The sequence below is a fragment of the Acomys minous genome, assembly GCF_964271855.1.
Source record: "Acomys minous genome assembly, chromosome: 4".
Lineage (NCBI taxonomy): Eukaryota > Metazoa > Chordata > Mammalia > Rodentia > Muridae > Acomys > Acomys minous.
In genome coordinates, this window is record NC_140486.1 from 43,834,156 (window position 1) to 43,850,159 (window position 16,004).

General features: G+C 39.6%; 1 protein-coding gene across 2 annotated transcripts in view; it reads right to left on the bottom strand.

The window, feature by feature from the left end:
• RBM27 (RNA binding motif protein 27) overlaps nucleotides 1-16,004 on the bottom strand; it is a 67,638-nt gene that overhangs the window by 37,195 nt on the left and 14,439 nt on the right. For both annotated transcript variants that reach the window (XM_084778193.1, XM_084778192.1), the window contains exons 3-8: nucleotides 11,490-11,614; nucleotides 7,026-7,117; nucleotides 6,193-6,386; nucleotides 5,367-5,627; nucleotides 3,927-4,220; nucleotides 19-153 (exon numbers count right to left, since the gene is read on the bottom strand). In XM_084778193.1, the coding sequence (XP_084634319.1) occupies nucleotides 19-153; nucleotides 3,927-4,220; nucleotides 5,367-5,627; nucleotides 6,193-6,386; nucleotides 7,026-7,117; nucleotides 11,490-11,614 (1,101 nt within the window). The remainder of the gene's footprint in view (nucleotides 1-18; nucleotides 154-3,926; nucleotides 4,221-5,366; nucleotides 5,628-6,192; nucleotides 6,387-7,025; nucleotides 7,118-11,489; nucleotides 11,615-16,004) is intronic.

Here is a 16,004-nt window from a genome sequence, read left to right on the forward strand (position 1 = left end):
AACTAAAAATTTACTTACTTTCTGATACTGTATAAAGGAGGTTCTGGGGTAAAGGAGGAGGTAGTCTTGCTCCCACTGGCGCAAGATTGGGCACTGCACTTGTCCCAGGCTGGTCACGGCTGTTTATTAAGCTTGACTGTGAAATGGGAGGTCCTACAGGGAAAAAAAAGTGGCAAGTAGAGATTAATGATTCCTAATTAAAAAAAAATGTGATACTAATACTAATGTATTCAGCTTTAACAATCCTGATGACATTGCTAATTCTCCAATAAGCCAAGCTCATCACAGATGAAGGAAAGCAGGACTGGGTGCCTCTGCAGGCAGACACGAGAACAGAGGAACAACAGTAAATGGAATATGCATAAGTGAGCAATACACATACTGATGAATCTGCAATTGTGAATACCATGGAAAGTATCAAAGATAGTGGAGCCAGGCCATGGTGGCTTGTGCCTTTTAGCCCCAGCACTCAAGTGGCAAAAGGGGGCAGATTTCTGTGAGTTCAAGGCCTGGTCTACATACGAGTTCCAGGCCAGGCCATGCAGGGTTTTACACACACACAGTGAGAGAGAGAGAGAGAGAGAGAGAGAGAGAGAGAGAGAGAGAGAGAGAGAGAGAGAAGGAGAAAGAGGAGAAGAAGAGAAGGAGGAGGAGGAGAAAGAAAGGGAGAAAGAAAGAGGTGGAATGCTGGAGATTCAGTTGATGGAGTGCTTGCCAACATGCATAAAACTTTGATTTGGATCCCCAGCAAGATGGCACGTCTGCAATTGCAGCCATATGAAGGTAGGAGGACCAGAAGTTCAAGATCCTCTGTCTCTAAATAAATAAGTAGGGGACTAGAGGTGTTAAGGATGTAGTGGTAGTGTTTACCTGACATTTGCAAGACCCCGAGTTCAACTGTTAGTACCCCAGTAAGAAAACTAAGTTTAAAATAGGTAAATAAAAAAACTTAACAAGAGAATAAAATCACTTCAATATAGCCTGTAGATGTAATGTGTTAAGAATAAAAACCTCTTAAGCTTCAGTTATATTTTCATATTACTTTTTTTTTTAAGATTTATATAATCAACTTACATGTATGAGTATTTTTGCCTGCGTGTATACATACACATGATGTAAAACTGTGCCCACTACTTGTAGGAGGTAGGAGAGGACATCAGATCCCCTAGAACTAGCTATGAATGATTGTGGGCCACCATCTGGGTGCTGGTAAGTGAACTCAAGCCCTCCGCAAGAGCAACAATTGCTCTTTACTGTTAAGCTGTTTCTTAACCCCCTTCTACCAACGGTTACTAAGTTAAAGGCTGGAGGTGTTGCTCGATGGTAAAGTGCTTGCCTAATGTACTAGTTATGTTTTCACAACTTTACATAACTAATCACCTGGGAATTCCTCAATTGAGGAATTACCTCCATCAGACTGATGTGAAGGGAGCAATTTTCTTGATTGTTAACTGAGCTGGAGGGCTCAGCCCATTGTGGGTAGGTAGTCCTGGGCTACATAAGAAATACAGCTGAACAAGTCAGCGAGAAACATTCCTTCTTTGTCTGTTCTTCTGTTCCTGCCTTGTCTTCCCTCAGTGATTGGCTGACTGTAAGCTCTAAACTGAAACAAGCCCCTTTTTCTCCAAAAACCCCAGGTTCAGTCACTGTTTTATCATAGCAACAGAAAGAAAACTAGGACATAAAGCACACACAGAGCCCTGGAAGGTGCAATCCCTAACACCCATCCCCAACGAGGAAAAACAAAGCTGAAAAAAGAAAAACATGCTTTCACTAACACCTATATAATAACTGTTATTAATCACTTTGAAATTTTTTACTTTGTGTATGTTTGTATGTGTGTGCACATGTGTAAATTCACATGCTACAGAATATATAGCATGTGGAGGTCAGAGGACAAGCTGAGGGAATTGGTTCTCTCCCTTTGCCATGTGCCTCTCAAGGACTACACTCAGGTGATCAGACTGGGTGGCAAGCTCCTTGACTGCTGAGCCATCTATCTCATGGTTCATTTTATGATTATCATTATTATTGTTGTTGTTGTTGTTAAGTGAAGGGCAGTTAGCCACAGTGTACCTGTGGTGGTCAGAAGACAAGCCTATGGAGTCAGCTCTCTCCTAAGTTTATGTGTGTTCTAAGGACTGAACTCAGATCTCCAGCTTACATAGTGAGCCCTGCTGAGCCATCCTGCCAGCCCTTTTGCTACCAACTTTAATGTGCTGTACACTTCACTACAGGGTACATAGTGTATGTAGTGGACACAAAGATAGGATTGTGCTAAATTATTTTTACTTATTAACTGCTTTGGTTTTAGTTTGGTGCTGAGGACAAAAAGCAGGTCCTCACACATAGTCAAACACTGTAGTACTACTGAGCTATACAGCAGCCCCAAAATAAATTGCTTTAAGAAAAATAGTGCTGGAGATATAGATCAGAGGTTGATAGTTTGCCCAGAATGCATGAAGCCCTGGGTTCAATTCTCCAAACTGGGAGAAGAAAAAGAGAGAAACAGATGATGCAGGCCTGTAATCCCAGCTACACAGGAGGTTACATACAGCAAGAGGATCTTAAGTTCAAAGCCTGCTTGGACTACAAAGCTAGTTCAAAGCCAGCCTGGGCAGAATAGTGAGCCCCTGACACACAGTAAATCAAAAGGGGCTGAGAGTAAACCTGAGTGAGGAGTGCTAGCCCAGGTGTGAATGAAGCCCTAAGTTCTATCACTAGTACCAGAACAGAGATATACTGCTTAAGTTAAATGGCAACATTTTTAAATAATTTGCTTTTTTAAAATAATGTGATGCTAACTGTCTTTAAGTAGTTATTTTCTTATACCTTTGCATACATGTAAATAATTAATTCTGTAAGTTTTTCAACTGAATTTTTAAAATTTAGTCTTATCCTTGCCTTGCTATACTCATAACCTTACCTCGACCATCTGTTCAGCCTCCAGAGTGCTGGATAACAGAAGTGTGTCACCACACCCATCTAGGAACCATTAATACTTTTTAAATAGACCTCTTAAATGTGTGCGTGAGGTATGAAGGTATATACAGCCGTGCATGTGCACAGAATCCAGAGAAGGATGCCAATTGTCCTGATCTATTACTCATCACCTTAGCCCTCTAGACTCACTGAACCTACATCTAGGCTGCCAGGCAACAACCCCAGCAATCCTCCTGTCTCTCTACACTACCCACTCAGTGATGGGTTGTAGGTACACAGCCATGTCTAGCTTTTGATGTCAACACTGGGGATTTGAACTCAGATCCTCATGCCTACACAGCAAGCACTCTTACTGACTGAGCCATCTTCCGAGGCCCTTACATGGCCATTTTTAAACATTAGTTACTCTTACTTTAGGTAGATACAATAATGAAATTAAAACACACACAAATACAAAATCTTTTTCAGTAAAGAAATCCACAATGTTAAAAATGGCATGGCATTTAGAATTTACTCCCACAAAAACAAATCAACCCAAAAAACTATGAGGAGTTATATCAACGTTGGCTTAATAGATAATCACTGAGGCCAATTGAACAAATTACTGCCCAAGTTATTCATCCTTATGTGTATCTAAAAGATTCTATAATGAAAGATTTCAAATGTTGTTTCAATATTCTTGAAGAGATTTTCTTTATATACTAAGAAAATCCATAAAAATTCCAGCATGTTTCTTCTCTAACATCTTAAAATACTAACAGCTAACAAGGTCTTGTCTCCAGGTCAACACAAATCAGGCTACTACAAACAAAGGGACACTGCAGGTACTATAAAGAATGGGAAACAGTAAGCACATCTTAATTATGGGAGTATATTTTAAATTCCATTACTGCTTTTCAAACATTTAAACAGTTAGCATAAGGGATGAGGTTCTTCTAAATACAACTCATCAACAAAACAAGGTTCAACCAACACATACTTACTTGGTATGGGAAGCACAACAGAAGGTGGAGGCTGACCATGTCCTTGAGGAACAGGAAGTCTCATACTATGGCCAGGGCCTGGGCCAGGGCCGGGACCAGGGCCAGGGCCGGGACCAGGGCCTGGGCCTGGGCCTGGCATTGGAGGCATTAACATTCCGGGAGGTGGTGGAGGAGGAAGCCCAGGAGGAGGGGGTGGGAAAGGAATCATACTTGGCAGAGCAACTTCATCAACAACTAGAGGATCATTTCCATGATCAAACTGACAAAGGTCACCAAGTACACAAAATCCTCTTTCTGTAAGAATTAAAATTAAAAAAACAAAAACAAAAACCTTATTATGATATACTATGAGTTCAAAGAATAAAACAAATTCCAGAAAACTCAACATCCTACTTTACATTGTAGCTTTTTTCTAAGAAATCCAAATCTCCTTAGTGCTCTCCTGTTAATAACCACATAACCCTGAGGTAAAGGCAAGCATACTCCCTACTCTCTATGAGACTAGGACGTACTAGAATTTTAAAGCAGTAAGTGAAATGGGATATTAAGTAGCTACTGATTATTAGATTAACCAAATTGCTAAATTTTCATAATACAAATCAGGTGTGGTGGTGACTCCTGTACTCCTAGCACTCTAGAGGCTGAGGCAGGAGGATTGCAAGTTTGAGGCTGCCTGAGTTACATCCACATTTGAGGCAAACCTGGGCTACACAATGAGACTCTCATTTTTAAAAAGAAAGTTATTTTTTTAAATAATTAAAAACTAAGTATTTTACCAAATATCCAAAGCTTTGAAAGGAAGTAATAAAAGCCTTGAACTATAATTTCATTTCAATGATCTATTTCATATTATTATTTTAGAGCAATCATTCTTGCTATCAAGAATATAGGATTATTTATAATATTTCACAATATAATAACTGTTGTTGACAATAGCTGATAGAGAAGATCATGAACATTCCCAATACTAAAAGAGTCTGAGATTATAAACAGGCTAATTACACTGATCTGATTACTACACATGATATACATGTCCTGAAATGCTACTGTATACTATAAATATGTACAGTATCTATCAATTTAAACAATATTTTAGCATTAAATTTCCAGTAGGCAAGGTATACAAGGCTATTTATTGTAGCACTGCTTATAATTGAACATGCTGAAAGGACTTAAGTGCATATTTATGATAACTAGCTTAAACATATTTACATACATATAAAATATTAAAAGCCTAAAAAACAATTGAGGAAGTTCTTTATGCATCATATGGAGTCATTTTTAGGAAACTGTAAGTGAAAAAACATGACCTGGCATATGAAGAAAACACTAGTATTCACATAAAAGGCAAGGCAAGCTACTGGGATGCACCCATGCAGCATCTGCAACACTTGCTTTCCTAGCTGGGAATAGCGCATACAAAAGAGTAGCAATCTTTACCATCATAATCTCTGCAGCGCCTCTTTGGTGGTGGGTTTCGACCAAAAGAATTGGAAGAGCTATGATTATTATAGTAATTGGACCAGCTCTCGGTTGTGTTTTCAGAATGGTGTGCAGGTGCAATCACAGTGACAGTGCTGGGAATAGACTGCGCCCCAGAGGAATACTGTTCAGAAGAGTTTGCAGGCGGAGCAGACACAGGCACATAGGAGCTCTCCAGGTCGTTTCTTTCACTCTTAAACTTTGATCTTTCCCTGTGCTCTGTTTTAGAATAAAAAAGAAGCAAGAGATGAAGAAGTCACATGTTTACGTGCTTAAGCCGCACTTCTTGTCTCAGAACAGCATAGCTGAGAACATTAGTGTATACTTCCTGAGCAATCCACAACTTAAATGCACTCACTGGTAGTACAGTCTAAAAACAGGAATATCACCACTGTGCATATCTCAACTGACTGGTGAAAAACGATGTTTTACAGTATCAATGTCAAGTACATTGTCAGAAGAAGGGTCAGCTTCTTCACTGGCATTTTAGGATTTTTCTGTCTTTTTAATTTTTTAAACATTGGACAACCTTATAGCAAGCCAATCACTTTCAGGAAAAATAAAATAAGAAGCAAAAGGCAACCTTTTTACTTAAGTGTCATTGTTACTGATCAAAAGACATTTGTATCAAATATAAGAATTATTTAAATATAAATATATGCTATAATAACTTAGGAATAACTTTTTAAAAACTGCCTTGATTCAAAAGTGTACAAGATTAGCCTTTTGACACAATCTCTCCCACCTCTATCAGACGCGCTTCCCTGGGGTGTGGCCTACTCACCGACACTCCTGTTTGGATCACGGTCTTTGCTCCGGCCCCTGCTGCGGCTGCGGCTGCGGCTCAAGCCACGGCTCTTGCTGCGGCTCTTGCTGCGGCCCCTTCTCCAGTCGTACTTCTCCCGGTACAGCTCGCCCCGCTCGTAGTACCGCTCGTAGTCCCTCCATTTGCCGTCTTCTCGTTTCTTCTCGCGCGTCCTATAATACACAGATGTAAAAGCCATGTGTGGACTCTGGAAATGAGAGCTGTGCACAGGTCCAGAAGGTGAAGTGCTCTCTTTACGTCCCCAGAAGTCATAACGTCTATTTTAGAATGTCTCGAGACTACCACTAATTCTTCTAACCATTATTAAGAGGGAAGGGTTTTCCCACTTCAAGTACACAGGGTAGGGAGAAATAAGAAAGGAAAGGAGAGCCCAAAGTATGAGGGAGAGTGGGGAAGAAGATAGGAATTAGAAGGAGAAAGAGGGAAATGGCTCACGAGAAGTCTTCTTAAATAAAGACCGTTTTGTGATCACAGGTGAACATACACCAAACTGTACTCTTTTGGCAAATGCTAACGTGGATAATTTTAATACTGCACCCCCTAAACAAATGGAACATTTCATTACAATTCTCTGAGGACACTGCTCCCACCTCTGCACTCTTGGGAAAAGCAAATAATGGCTGTTTATAAAAGACACAGAAGCTAAGACAACAGCAAGACATAATCGAAAGAAGGAAAGTTCTCACCGCAGTGCTTTAGAGAGGGCATGGGGACACAGTCCAATAATGCTAACTAACTTTGCATACTGAAAAACAGCTCTCAGTGTCTTACTATTAGATACCAGTACAAACCTTCGTTCACTAGATTCTGAACGACTCTTCTGGGGACTGGGATATTTCTTCTTCCTAGTATCTCGCTCTTCTTCTGCTGGCTCTTGAAATACCTGCAAGATTTGTTAAAAATAAGACCAGTTCCTCTCTAAGTTACAAAACTTAGACATGTGATAAATCTTTCTGGTGTAAGAGAGGACATAAATAAACAGACTGAATACTTCACTCTGAGCTAAGTGTGGTCCCACACACTTGTAATCCTAACACCTAAGAAGTAGAGGCGGGGCATCCATACAGTCCCTGACACCCTGTCTTAAAACAAACAAAGAAAATCAACAGATACTCAAAAAGAAAGATAAACTCAAGTTTATTTACAGATAGTTATATGCACACTTACACTCATTTAAGCCATTCCCAAAAAAAGTCAGAGAACAGGAAAAGTAAAAAACAGGCTCACATTAATTCAAAAAAAGATATGCTACTGGCTGTGGTGGTATGTTCACATGACTGAAAAAAAAGAATTGTTATGTTTGAAACCAGCCTCACCTACAGTAAGACCCTGTCTTTAAAAAAAAAAAAAGTCACGTATGGTGGCTCATACCTGCCACCTCCACATCTAACAGGGCTGAGGCAGGAGGATTGCCACAAAGTTAAATCTAGCCTATGAACACAGTGAGTTTCAGGCCCCCAGAGCTACATAGCAAGACTCTGTCTAAAATGTAATAATAATAATAATAATTATTATTGTTATATATATAATAACAATAATAATAATAATGACAAATAAACAAATATTAATAGATAAGAGTTTGGGCTGAGTGTGGTGGTACAAGCCTTTAACTCAGCACTTGAAAGGCAGAGCCAGACAGAGCTCTGTGAGTTTGAAGCCAACCTGGTCTATACTGCAAGATCCTAGCTTAAAGAATAAATAAATAAATAAGCAAGCAAGCAAGCTAGTTTGAACCAGGTATGTTAACAAGCAAAAACGCAATCTTAGCAAACATTTAGGAGACTAGACAGAAAGAAAGATAATGAATTCAAGGGAACCTTGGATACCACAAGACCCTTAAAATTAAAAAAACAAAAACAAAAACAACAACAAAAAACTGAGCTTAGAGCCTACCACATACAAATGAATCAAACTGGTAAGAACTAAACATATTTTCAAATAATGGAGAAGAGCCTCACATATTATCAAAATCAGGAAATGAGTAAATGAACCAGAAGGTAACAATTTAACAAAATGCAGAGTGCATAATAATAGCAGCTACAATATGGCAGCCATATGGCATCAGCAGAGACTACACACTCATCCAACTGGATTTAAAAATCGTTTTCTTCCAGCAATGTGCAAGAAATTCAATTGATGCATTACTCTACTGAGGAGCAACAAGCTGCATCTAGATAATAAAACCCCCACAAAACAAATAGTGTTTCTTCACAAAATAAAATCTCAGGAAAGTTTTGGTAAAAAGGAATAAATGCCGTGTGCATCGTAAATTATAGCATACATCTTCTGTTGTTTTTCAACACCAGGATAAGCTGAGTCAATGGTCCAAATTCTCTTGCCTGTTTCCCCTGTGGCCAATAATCTAATTATAAAAACAACTAACAGTACAGTGCAGCTGAGGATCAAGAAGTCATGATGGCTAATCCTAAGATTTGCTTCAGAGCCACTCACTCTAAAAGAGCAACTGTGCAGACCAAAAATTAAACCATTATTTATGTGTGGCCGTGTGAACTATTGTTTTACCGATAATCACAATTAACTCAAGCATGAAAATTAGGAAGAAGACATGCCAGACAACTGTCAGTCAGAAGAGCTCTAGAGCTAAGCTCATATTATAAAGGTTCCAAAATTAGGATGTGTTACAAAGATACTATAAATGGAACCTTGTAAAGATTTTTTTAACTGTTCTTTTAAAACAAGATAATACAATTTTTAAAAAATATCTGTGTGCGAGTTCCTGTATACATGAATGTGTCCCACATACGTGCATGACACCTGGGGAGGCTAGAAGATCCCCTGGCGCTGGAGTTGCAGGTGTTTGCATGCCCTGATGTGGGCGCCAGGAAGCTCAGGAAGGACAGCAAGTGCTCTCTCCACTGAGTTATCATCTCTCCAGCTCCCAGTACTACATTTCTTAATATTCAAATCAACTGTCATCTAAACAGACTCTTACAAATCAGGGAATACCTGTAGTGACTATAGAAAAAGGCTAATTGCCAGAGCTAGAGAGATGGCTTAGTGGTTAAACGGCCTGGCTGCTCTTCCAGAGTACCCACGTTTAATTCTTAGCACCCACATGGCAGCTCTCAATTGTCTGTAACTCCGGTTCCAGAGGATCTGATACCTTCCCACCAATGCACACAAAATTAAATTAAATCAATTAAAATTTAAAAGGCTACTTGGGCTGGAGAGATGGCTCAGAGGTTAACAGCACTGGCTGCTGTTCAAGAGGACCTGAGTTCAATTCCCAGCAACCACATGGTAGCTCACAACCATCTATAATACGATCTAGTATTCTCTTCTGATCTGCAGGCATACATGCAAGCAGAACACTGTACACATAATAAATAAACCTTTAAAAAAAGAAATACTACTTGCCATAAAAAATTATAATCATAAAAGACTTAACCTATACCAAAGATCACATATTATACACTGTATAAAGCATCAAAGAAAAATTTCTACAGGATGCAGGAAGGTTTCCATTCCTGCTACTTAAAAAGATATACCAAGGCTGGGCATGGTGACACATGCCTGTAATCCCAGTACTTAGGGAAACAGAGGCAGGTGGATCTCTGTGAATTTCAGATCAGCATGGTCTACAAAATGAGTCCAGTACAGCCAAGGCTACAGAGAAACACACACACACACACACACACACACACACACACACACACACACACACCACCTCACTAGTCTACTTTTTAAAGACTTTTTGAGCCAGCCTTAAAACTTTGAGTCTGAACCCTTAAGAGGTGAAGGCAGAAGGATCAGGAGTTCAAGGGCTCTCTGTCTCAAACAAAAAAGAATATTATTTTTTTATTTACTTATTTATTTATTTGGTTTTTAGAGACAGGGTTTCACTATGTAGCCTTGGTTGTCCTGGACAGTGTGTGTATAAATGTTTTGCTTTCAAGTATGTCAATGTATCTGTGCACCCTGGAACCAGAGTTACAAATGGCTGTAAACTTTCATGTGTACGTTGGGACTCAAAACCAGGTCTTCTGCAAGAACAAGTGCCCTTAATAACTAAACCAACTCTACAGATGACGAAACAAAAACTTTCTTTTTAAAGATTTACTTCTTATGTATATGATGTTGTGTCTGTATGTACACCTGCACACCAGAGGAGGGCACCAGATCTTATTACAGATGGTTGTGAGCCACCACGTGGTTGCTGGGAATTGAACTCAGGACCTCTGGAAGAGCAGACAGTGCTCTTAATCTGAGCCATTTCTCCAGCTCCACAAAAACTTTTTTTTTTAAGTTGGGAAGTATTTCTATTCCTGGTTCTGGACTAAAAACTACATATATTTGTACATACAAAATCTCTTTTCCACATTCTTAACAAAGATTGCCTGATTTATACACAAAAGGAACTATAAAGGCTGTAATATTTCTATATTGGTTCAAGAAAGCAATTAGGTTAGTATCTTTTTGTAGAATTAATTTTTTTGGTTATGTTGTGGGGGTAAGCATGTGCACATGAGTACAGGCGTGCAGAGGTCAAAGGTATTGCATCCCTTGCATGTGGTTATAAGCCTCTAGATGTAGGAGGCAGGAACTAAACTTAAGTACTCTGCAAGAGCAGTATGTGCTCTTGGCCCCTTAACTATTGAGCCATCTTTCCAGCCCCTTAGCTTGGCATCTCTAATCATGTTTTTATACTTTATAACATAATATTTCTGTTAATTTTTCCAGTGTTGATAGTGTGGTTAGAAACAGTAAATCATTTTTCCATATATGTGATGGTATGTTACCTAATGATTTATATTAAACTTTTATTAATACTTTAGTTTCACCCAACCTTTTGTATGTAACCAACTTTTCACTTTTCAGAAATTGCTGGATTTCTGAGGGCTAAAGAAATGGTTCCACAGTTAATAGTGCTTGCTGTTTAATTACAAGGACCTGAATTCAGATGTTGGCACACACGTAAGTCCTGCTCACACCTATAACCCAGCTCTGAAAAGCAAGAACACAGGATCACTAGAGCTTGTGAGCTTCTAGTGTAGCTAAGAAAATGTACCTCTGGGTGGAAGAAAAAGATTTCAGGGTGGGCACAGTGGCATACACCTTTATCCCCAGCATGGGAAGCAATGGCCATACTATCTACATAGCAAATTCAAGGCCAGTTAGGACTACATAGTAAGACCCTGTCTCAAACAAACAAACAAACAAACAAACAACAATAATACCAATAATTTCAACTTTCAATTAAGAATCCTGGTGACAGACTCTAAAAAGTGTATTACCTCTTCTTTAATTTCTTCTTTTTCTTGGACTAGTGGTTTGGGCTCAGGTTTAACTGGTTCCAATGGTGGAAGGTAGTTTTTAGTATAAAGACTTTCAAATAGTTTGTCCACAAAACCCGAAGTTTCTAAAGAGAAAAAATATTTAAATGTTAATATAAACAAAAACGGAAGGTTTAAACATTGTTGTCAACACTTTAGAAATACCGGAAATCTTTAACACTGCTGTCAGGCTTTAAAAGCAAGACTTACCTTAATGGAAGAGAAATTCACCTGAAAGGCTTTTACTTCTTTTTAATTCCTTCAGACATAATTGTATGTGTACAAATGATATAAATATAAGATTTTGTTGCTTAAGTTAATTGTAAAAGATTAGAAACAAAGTTCCTATAAGAAAGAGACTAACAGCCCGCAATGAAAGAAACTAAAAGCCGACACAATGGTGTACGCCTGTAATCCCAGCATTCAGGGAGACAGAAAGGTAGGGTATCGGTGAATTAGAGCCCAGTCTGGTCTACAAAGTGAGTCCAGGACAGCCAAGGCTGTACACAGAAGCCCTGTCTCAAAGCAAACAGAAAAAACACAAAGGGAGACTAAGAAAATAAGCTATTAGAGAGCAACAGTAATTAAAACAGCATGGTACTGGTACAGCAATAGGATGGTTGATCAACGGAATCAAATTGAAGACCCAGAAATGAGTCCATACACATAAGGTCACTTGATTTTTGACAAAGAAGCCAAATCTATTCAATGGAAAAAGGATAGCATCTTCAACAAATGGTGCTGGTCTAACTGGATGTCTACATGTAGGAAAATGCAATTAGACCCATATTTATCACCATGCACAAAACTCAAGTCCAAGTAGATTAAAGACCTCAACATAAAACTGGAGACACTAAATCGGTTAGAAGAAAAAGTGGGGAAGAGCCCGGAACACATTGGCACAGGAGACAACTTCCTGAACAGAACACCAACAGCCTCGGCCTTAAGGTCAACAATTAATAAATGGGGCCTCATGAGGCTAAGAGGCTTCTGTAAGGCAGAAGACACTGTCAACAGAACAAAGTGACAGACAGCCTACAGACTGGGAAAAGATCTTCACCAACCCTACATCTGACAAAGGTCTAATATCCAAAATACGTAAAGAACTCAAGAAATTAAACATCACCAATCCAAATAACCCAATTAAGAAATGGGGCTCAGAACTCAACAGAGGATTCTCAACAGGATTCTCAACAGAGGAATATCGAATGGCTGAGAAACACTTAAAGAAATGCTCAACGTCTTTAGTCATCAGAGAAATGCAAATCAAAACGACTCTGAGATTCCATCTTACACCCATCAGAATGGCTAAGATCAAAAACTCAAGAGACACTGCATGCTGGCAAGGATGTGGAGAAAGGGGAACACTCTTCATTGCTGGTAGGAATGCAAACTTGTACAACCACTTTGGAAATCTATTTGGTGCTTTCTCAGAAAAATGGGAATAGGGCTTCCTCAAGACCCAGCTACTCCACTCCTTGGAATACACCCAAAAGATGCTCCACCACACAAACAAGGACATATGCTCAACCATGTTCATAGCAGCCTTATTCATCACAATAGCCAGAACCTGGAAACAACCTAAATGTCCCTTAATTGAAGAATGGATAAAGAAGCTGTGGTACATTTACACTACAGAATACTACTCAGCCATTAAAAATAAGGAAATCTTGAAATTTGTGGACAAATGGATGGAACCAGAAATGATCATACTGAGTGAGTTAACCCAGAAGCAGAAAGACTCACATGGTAGACACTCACTTATAATTGGGCACTAGCCCAAAAAGCATGTCCCATGAAAGTTTTTACTTACCAGGAGACTGGGATAGATGTGAGGACATCCTACTGGGACTCTAGGTAAGAGAAATATAGGAGATGGGGAAATAGAAAGATCCAGAGGGTCCTAGAAACCTACAAGAAGAACATTGTGATGGGTGGATCAGGGCCCAGGGGGATCTCCTCAAACTATTGCACTAATCAAGGACAATACAAGTAGTAAACATTGAACCCCTACTCTGATCTAGCCAATGGACAGGACATTCTCCACAGTTATGTGGAGAGCGGGGACTGACTCTGACATGAACTCTGGTGCCCCATATTTGACCACCTCTCCTTGGTGGGGATGCCTGGTGGCACTCAAAGAAAGAATAAGCAGGCTACCAAGATGAGACGTGATAGCCTATGACTATATAGTGGGGGAGGAGGTCCCCCTCGGTCACAGACCTAGGGGAGGGGAATAGGGTGAAAGCGGGAGGGAGGGAGGAACGGGAGGATACAAGTGATGGGATAACAACTGAGTTGTAATCTGAATAAATTAATTAAATTTTTAAAAAGGGAAAAAGAATAATCAGGCTTTTCTTAAAACAAGCAAACAAAATAAGCTATTAGAGTTTACAAAACTTCTCTTGACCTACTAAGAATATCAGGTCTGAAAGATAAAGTAATATTTTGTGTTTATCTGTTTAAAGAAACTGAAATGATGACTGAAAGAGCATATGTAGAAGAAGTAATCTCATGGTATAATCTTGCATTGGACAGAATGAAAAACCGCTCAAAGACTGAGTTAGATATGTTTGAATGGGTTGAAATTAGCATTTGTGTTTTACTCAAGTCCATGTTTTGACTGTATTTGAAACTTCCTCTGACAAAGAGAGTGAGAGAAACAGGTAATTTTGCTGAAAACATAAATATCAAAATATTTCTATTTTTATTTGAATTAAATTTAAATAACTTTTATTGGTCTTGCCCTAAGGACCATCTAAAGCAGTACTGCTCAGTGACAGATGGTTCAATTTCCAAAATAAGATGGGGGGGGGTGTTTATTTCAAAGACTGACATTATATGGGCTCCGCTCATGCTACAATTGTCACACATTTCTAAAATGCCAACTACTGTCCCCACAGAAAAGCATTTTCATCCACACTCCTTGAGCAAACTTTTTTTTTTTTTTTTTTTTTTTTTTTTTTTGCAGAATGGTAAAACTGTTAGCTGAAATGGAGCATGGTGGTTCACCCTTGTACTACTGCATTCAGGAGGCTGGGCTGGAGGGTCACTAGCTTAGACTACTGTGTGAGTTCCAACAACCTGTACTAGAGTGATGCCCATCCCCCTGAGGAAAGGAGGTGGGGAGAAGGTGGGAGGATAGATAGATGAAATGACGAATGAATGAATGAATAAATACCACAACCCAGAGGCTAGCGAGATGGCCAAGCAGTTAAGGGAGCTTGATTGTTAGTCTTACAGAGGACCCAGCTTCAGTTCCAGAACCCCATGGCAGCTCATAACCATCCATAACTGAGTTCCATGGGACTTGGCACCCTTTAGTGGCCTCCCCAGGCACCAGACATGCAAATAGAAAACTGACATACATACATGTAGGCAAAACACTCATACACATAAAATAAAAATAAGTTTTAAAAAATTAAAAAGGTTTGTCTAGTATACAGAAAACCTTGTATTTAATCAACCGTAAACCAGGATTAGTGGTCCATGCCTGCAATTCCCACACTTCAGAGGTAGAGGCAAGACGAGGAGAAGTCAGGTAGAGCTAGGAGGAAGAAAGGGTAACTAAGTACTAAGGAAAACTGTGCATGAAGAGACCAAAAAGACACAAGAAAGAATCTTACATGCAAACATAAAACATGTCCAAGGGCTCTAAGTGAAGATATACTCAGTGACTTTCAGAGAAGTGAGCAGTGAGGTTTAGAGAAAGACTGGGCGGGGTGAGGGTAGAGTGGGGCAGAAAGTATCAAGAAAACAGCTAAGGAAACTTCCTGCAAGTTCTGTATCATAGGAGGACTTTGGTAAAAAGGCAGGAAATCTATTTATTTTAAGACAGTCCCATGCAGCGCAGGCTGTGTAGCAAAGGGCAGTGCTGACCTTCTGATCTTCCTGCCTCTAACTCCCAATTGCTGAGTTACAGGCTAGCACACACGGCCAACTGAAGATGAGAAGTTAAAGGTGCAAAGAGAGGAGAATCATGCCCACCTTTTCTTGGATCTCAAGATGCCCCGGCCAAGAGAAAAAAAAGAACATTGAGTTTACTGTTTTAACAGCAAGAATATGCAACGTCAGGGCCAAGGAGATCACTCAGTGAAGCACCGAATTTGAACCTAGAACTCATGCATGATGGCACTTGTTTGTAGTCCCCACACTGAGAAGGAAGCTCTCTGGAGGGCTTGTTGGCCAGCCAACCTAGCCTAATTTGCAAGTTTCAAACCAATGAGACAAACTCAAAAGACAAGATAGAAGGATCCCAAGAAATGAGACAAGCCGATCTATGTTATCCACAAGAACACACGAACACCTGCACATGTATGAATATAAATACGTATATATACATTCAAACAGGGGCATGCAGACAGACACTCGAGTGCGTGTTCACACACACAGAAGCACTAGAAGGCAGCTTTAGTAGCCTTAAACAGTTATCTCTTAACCATCAACTAAGTGCTGTCAAAAGCTGCAAAGAACCTA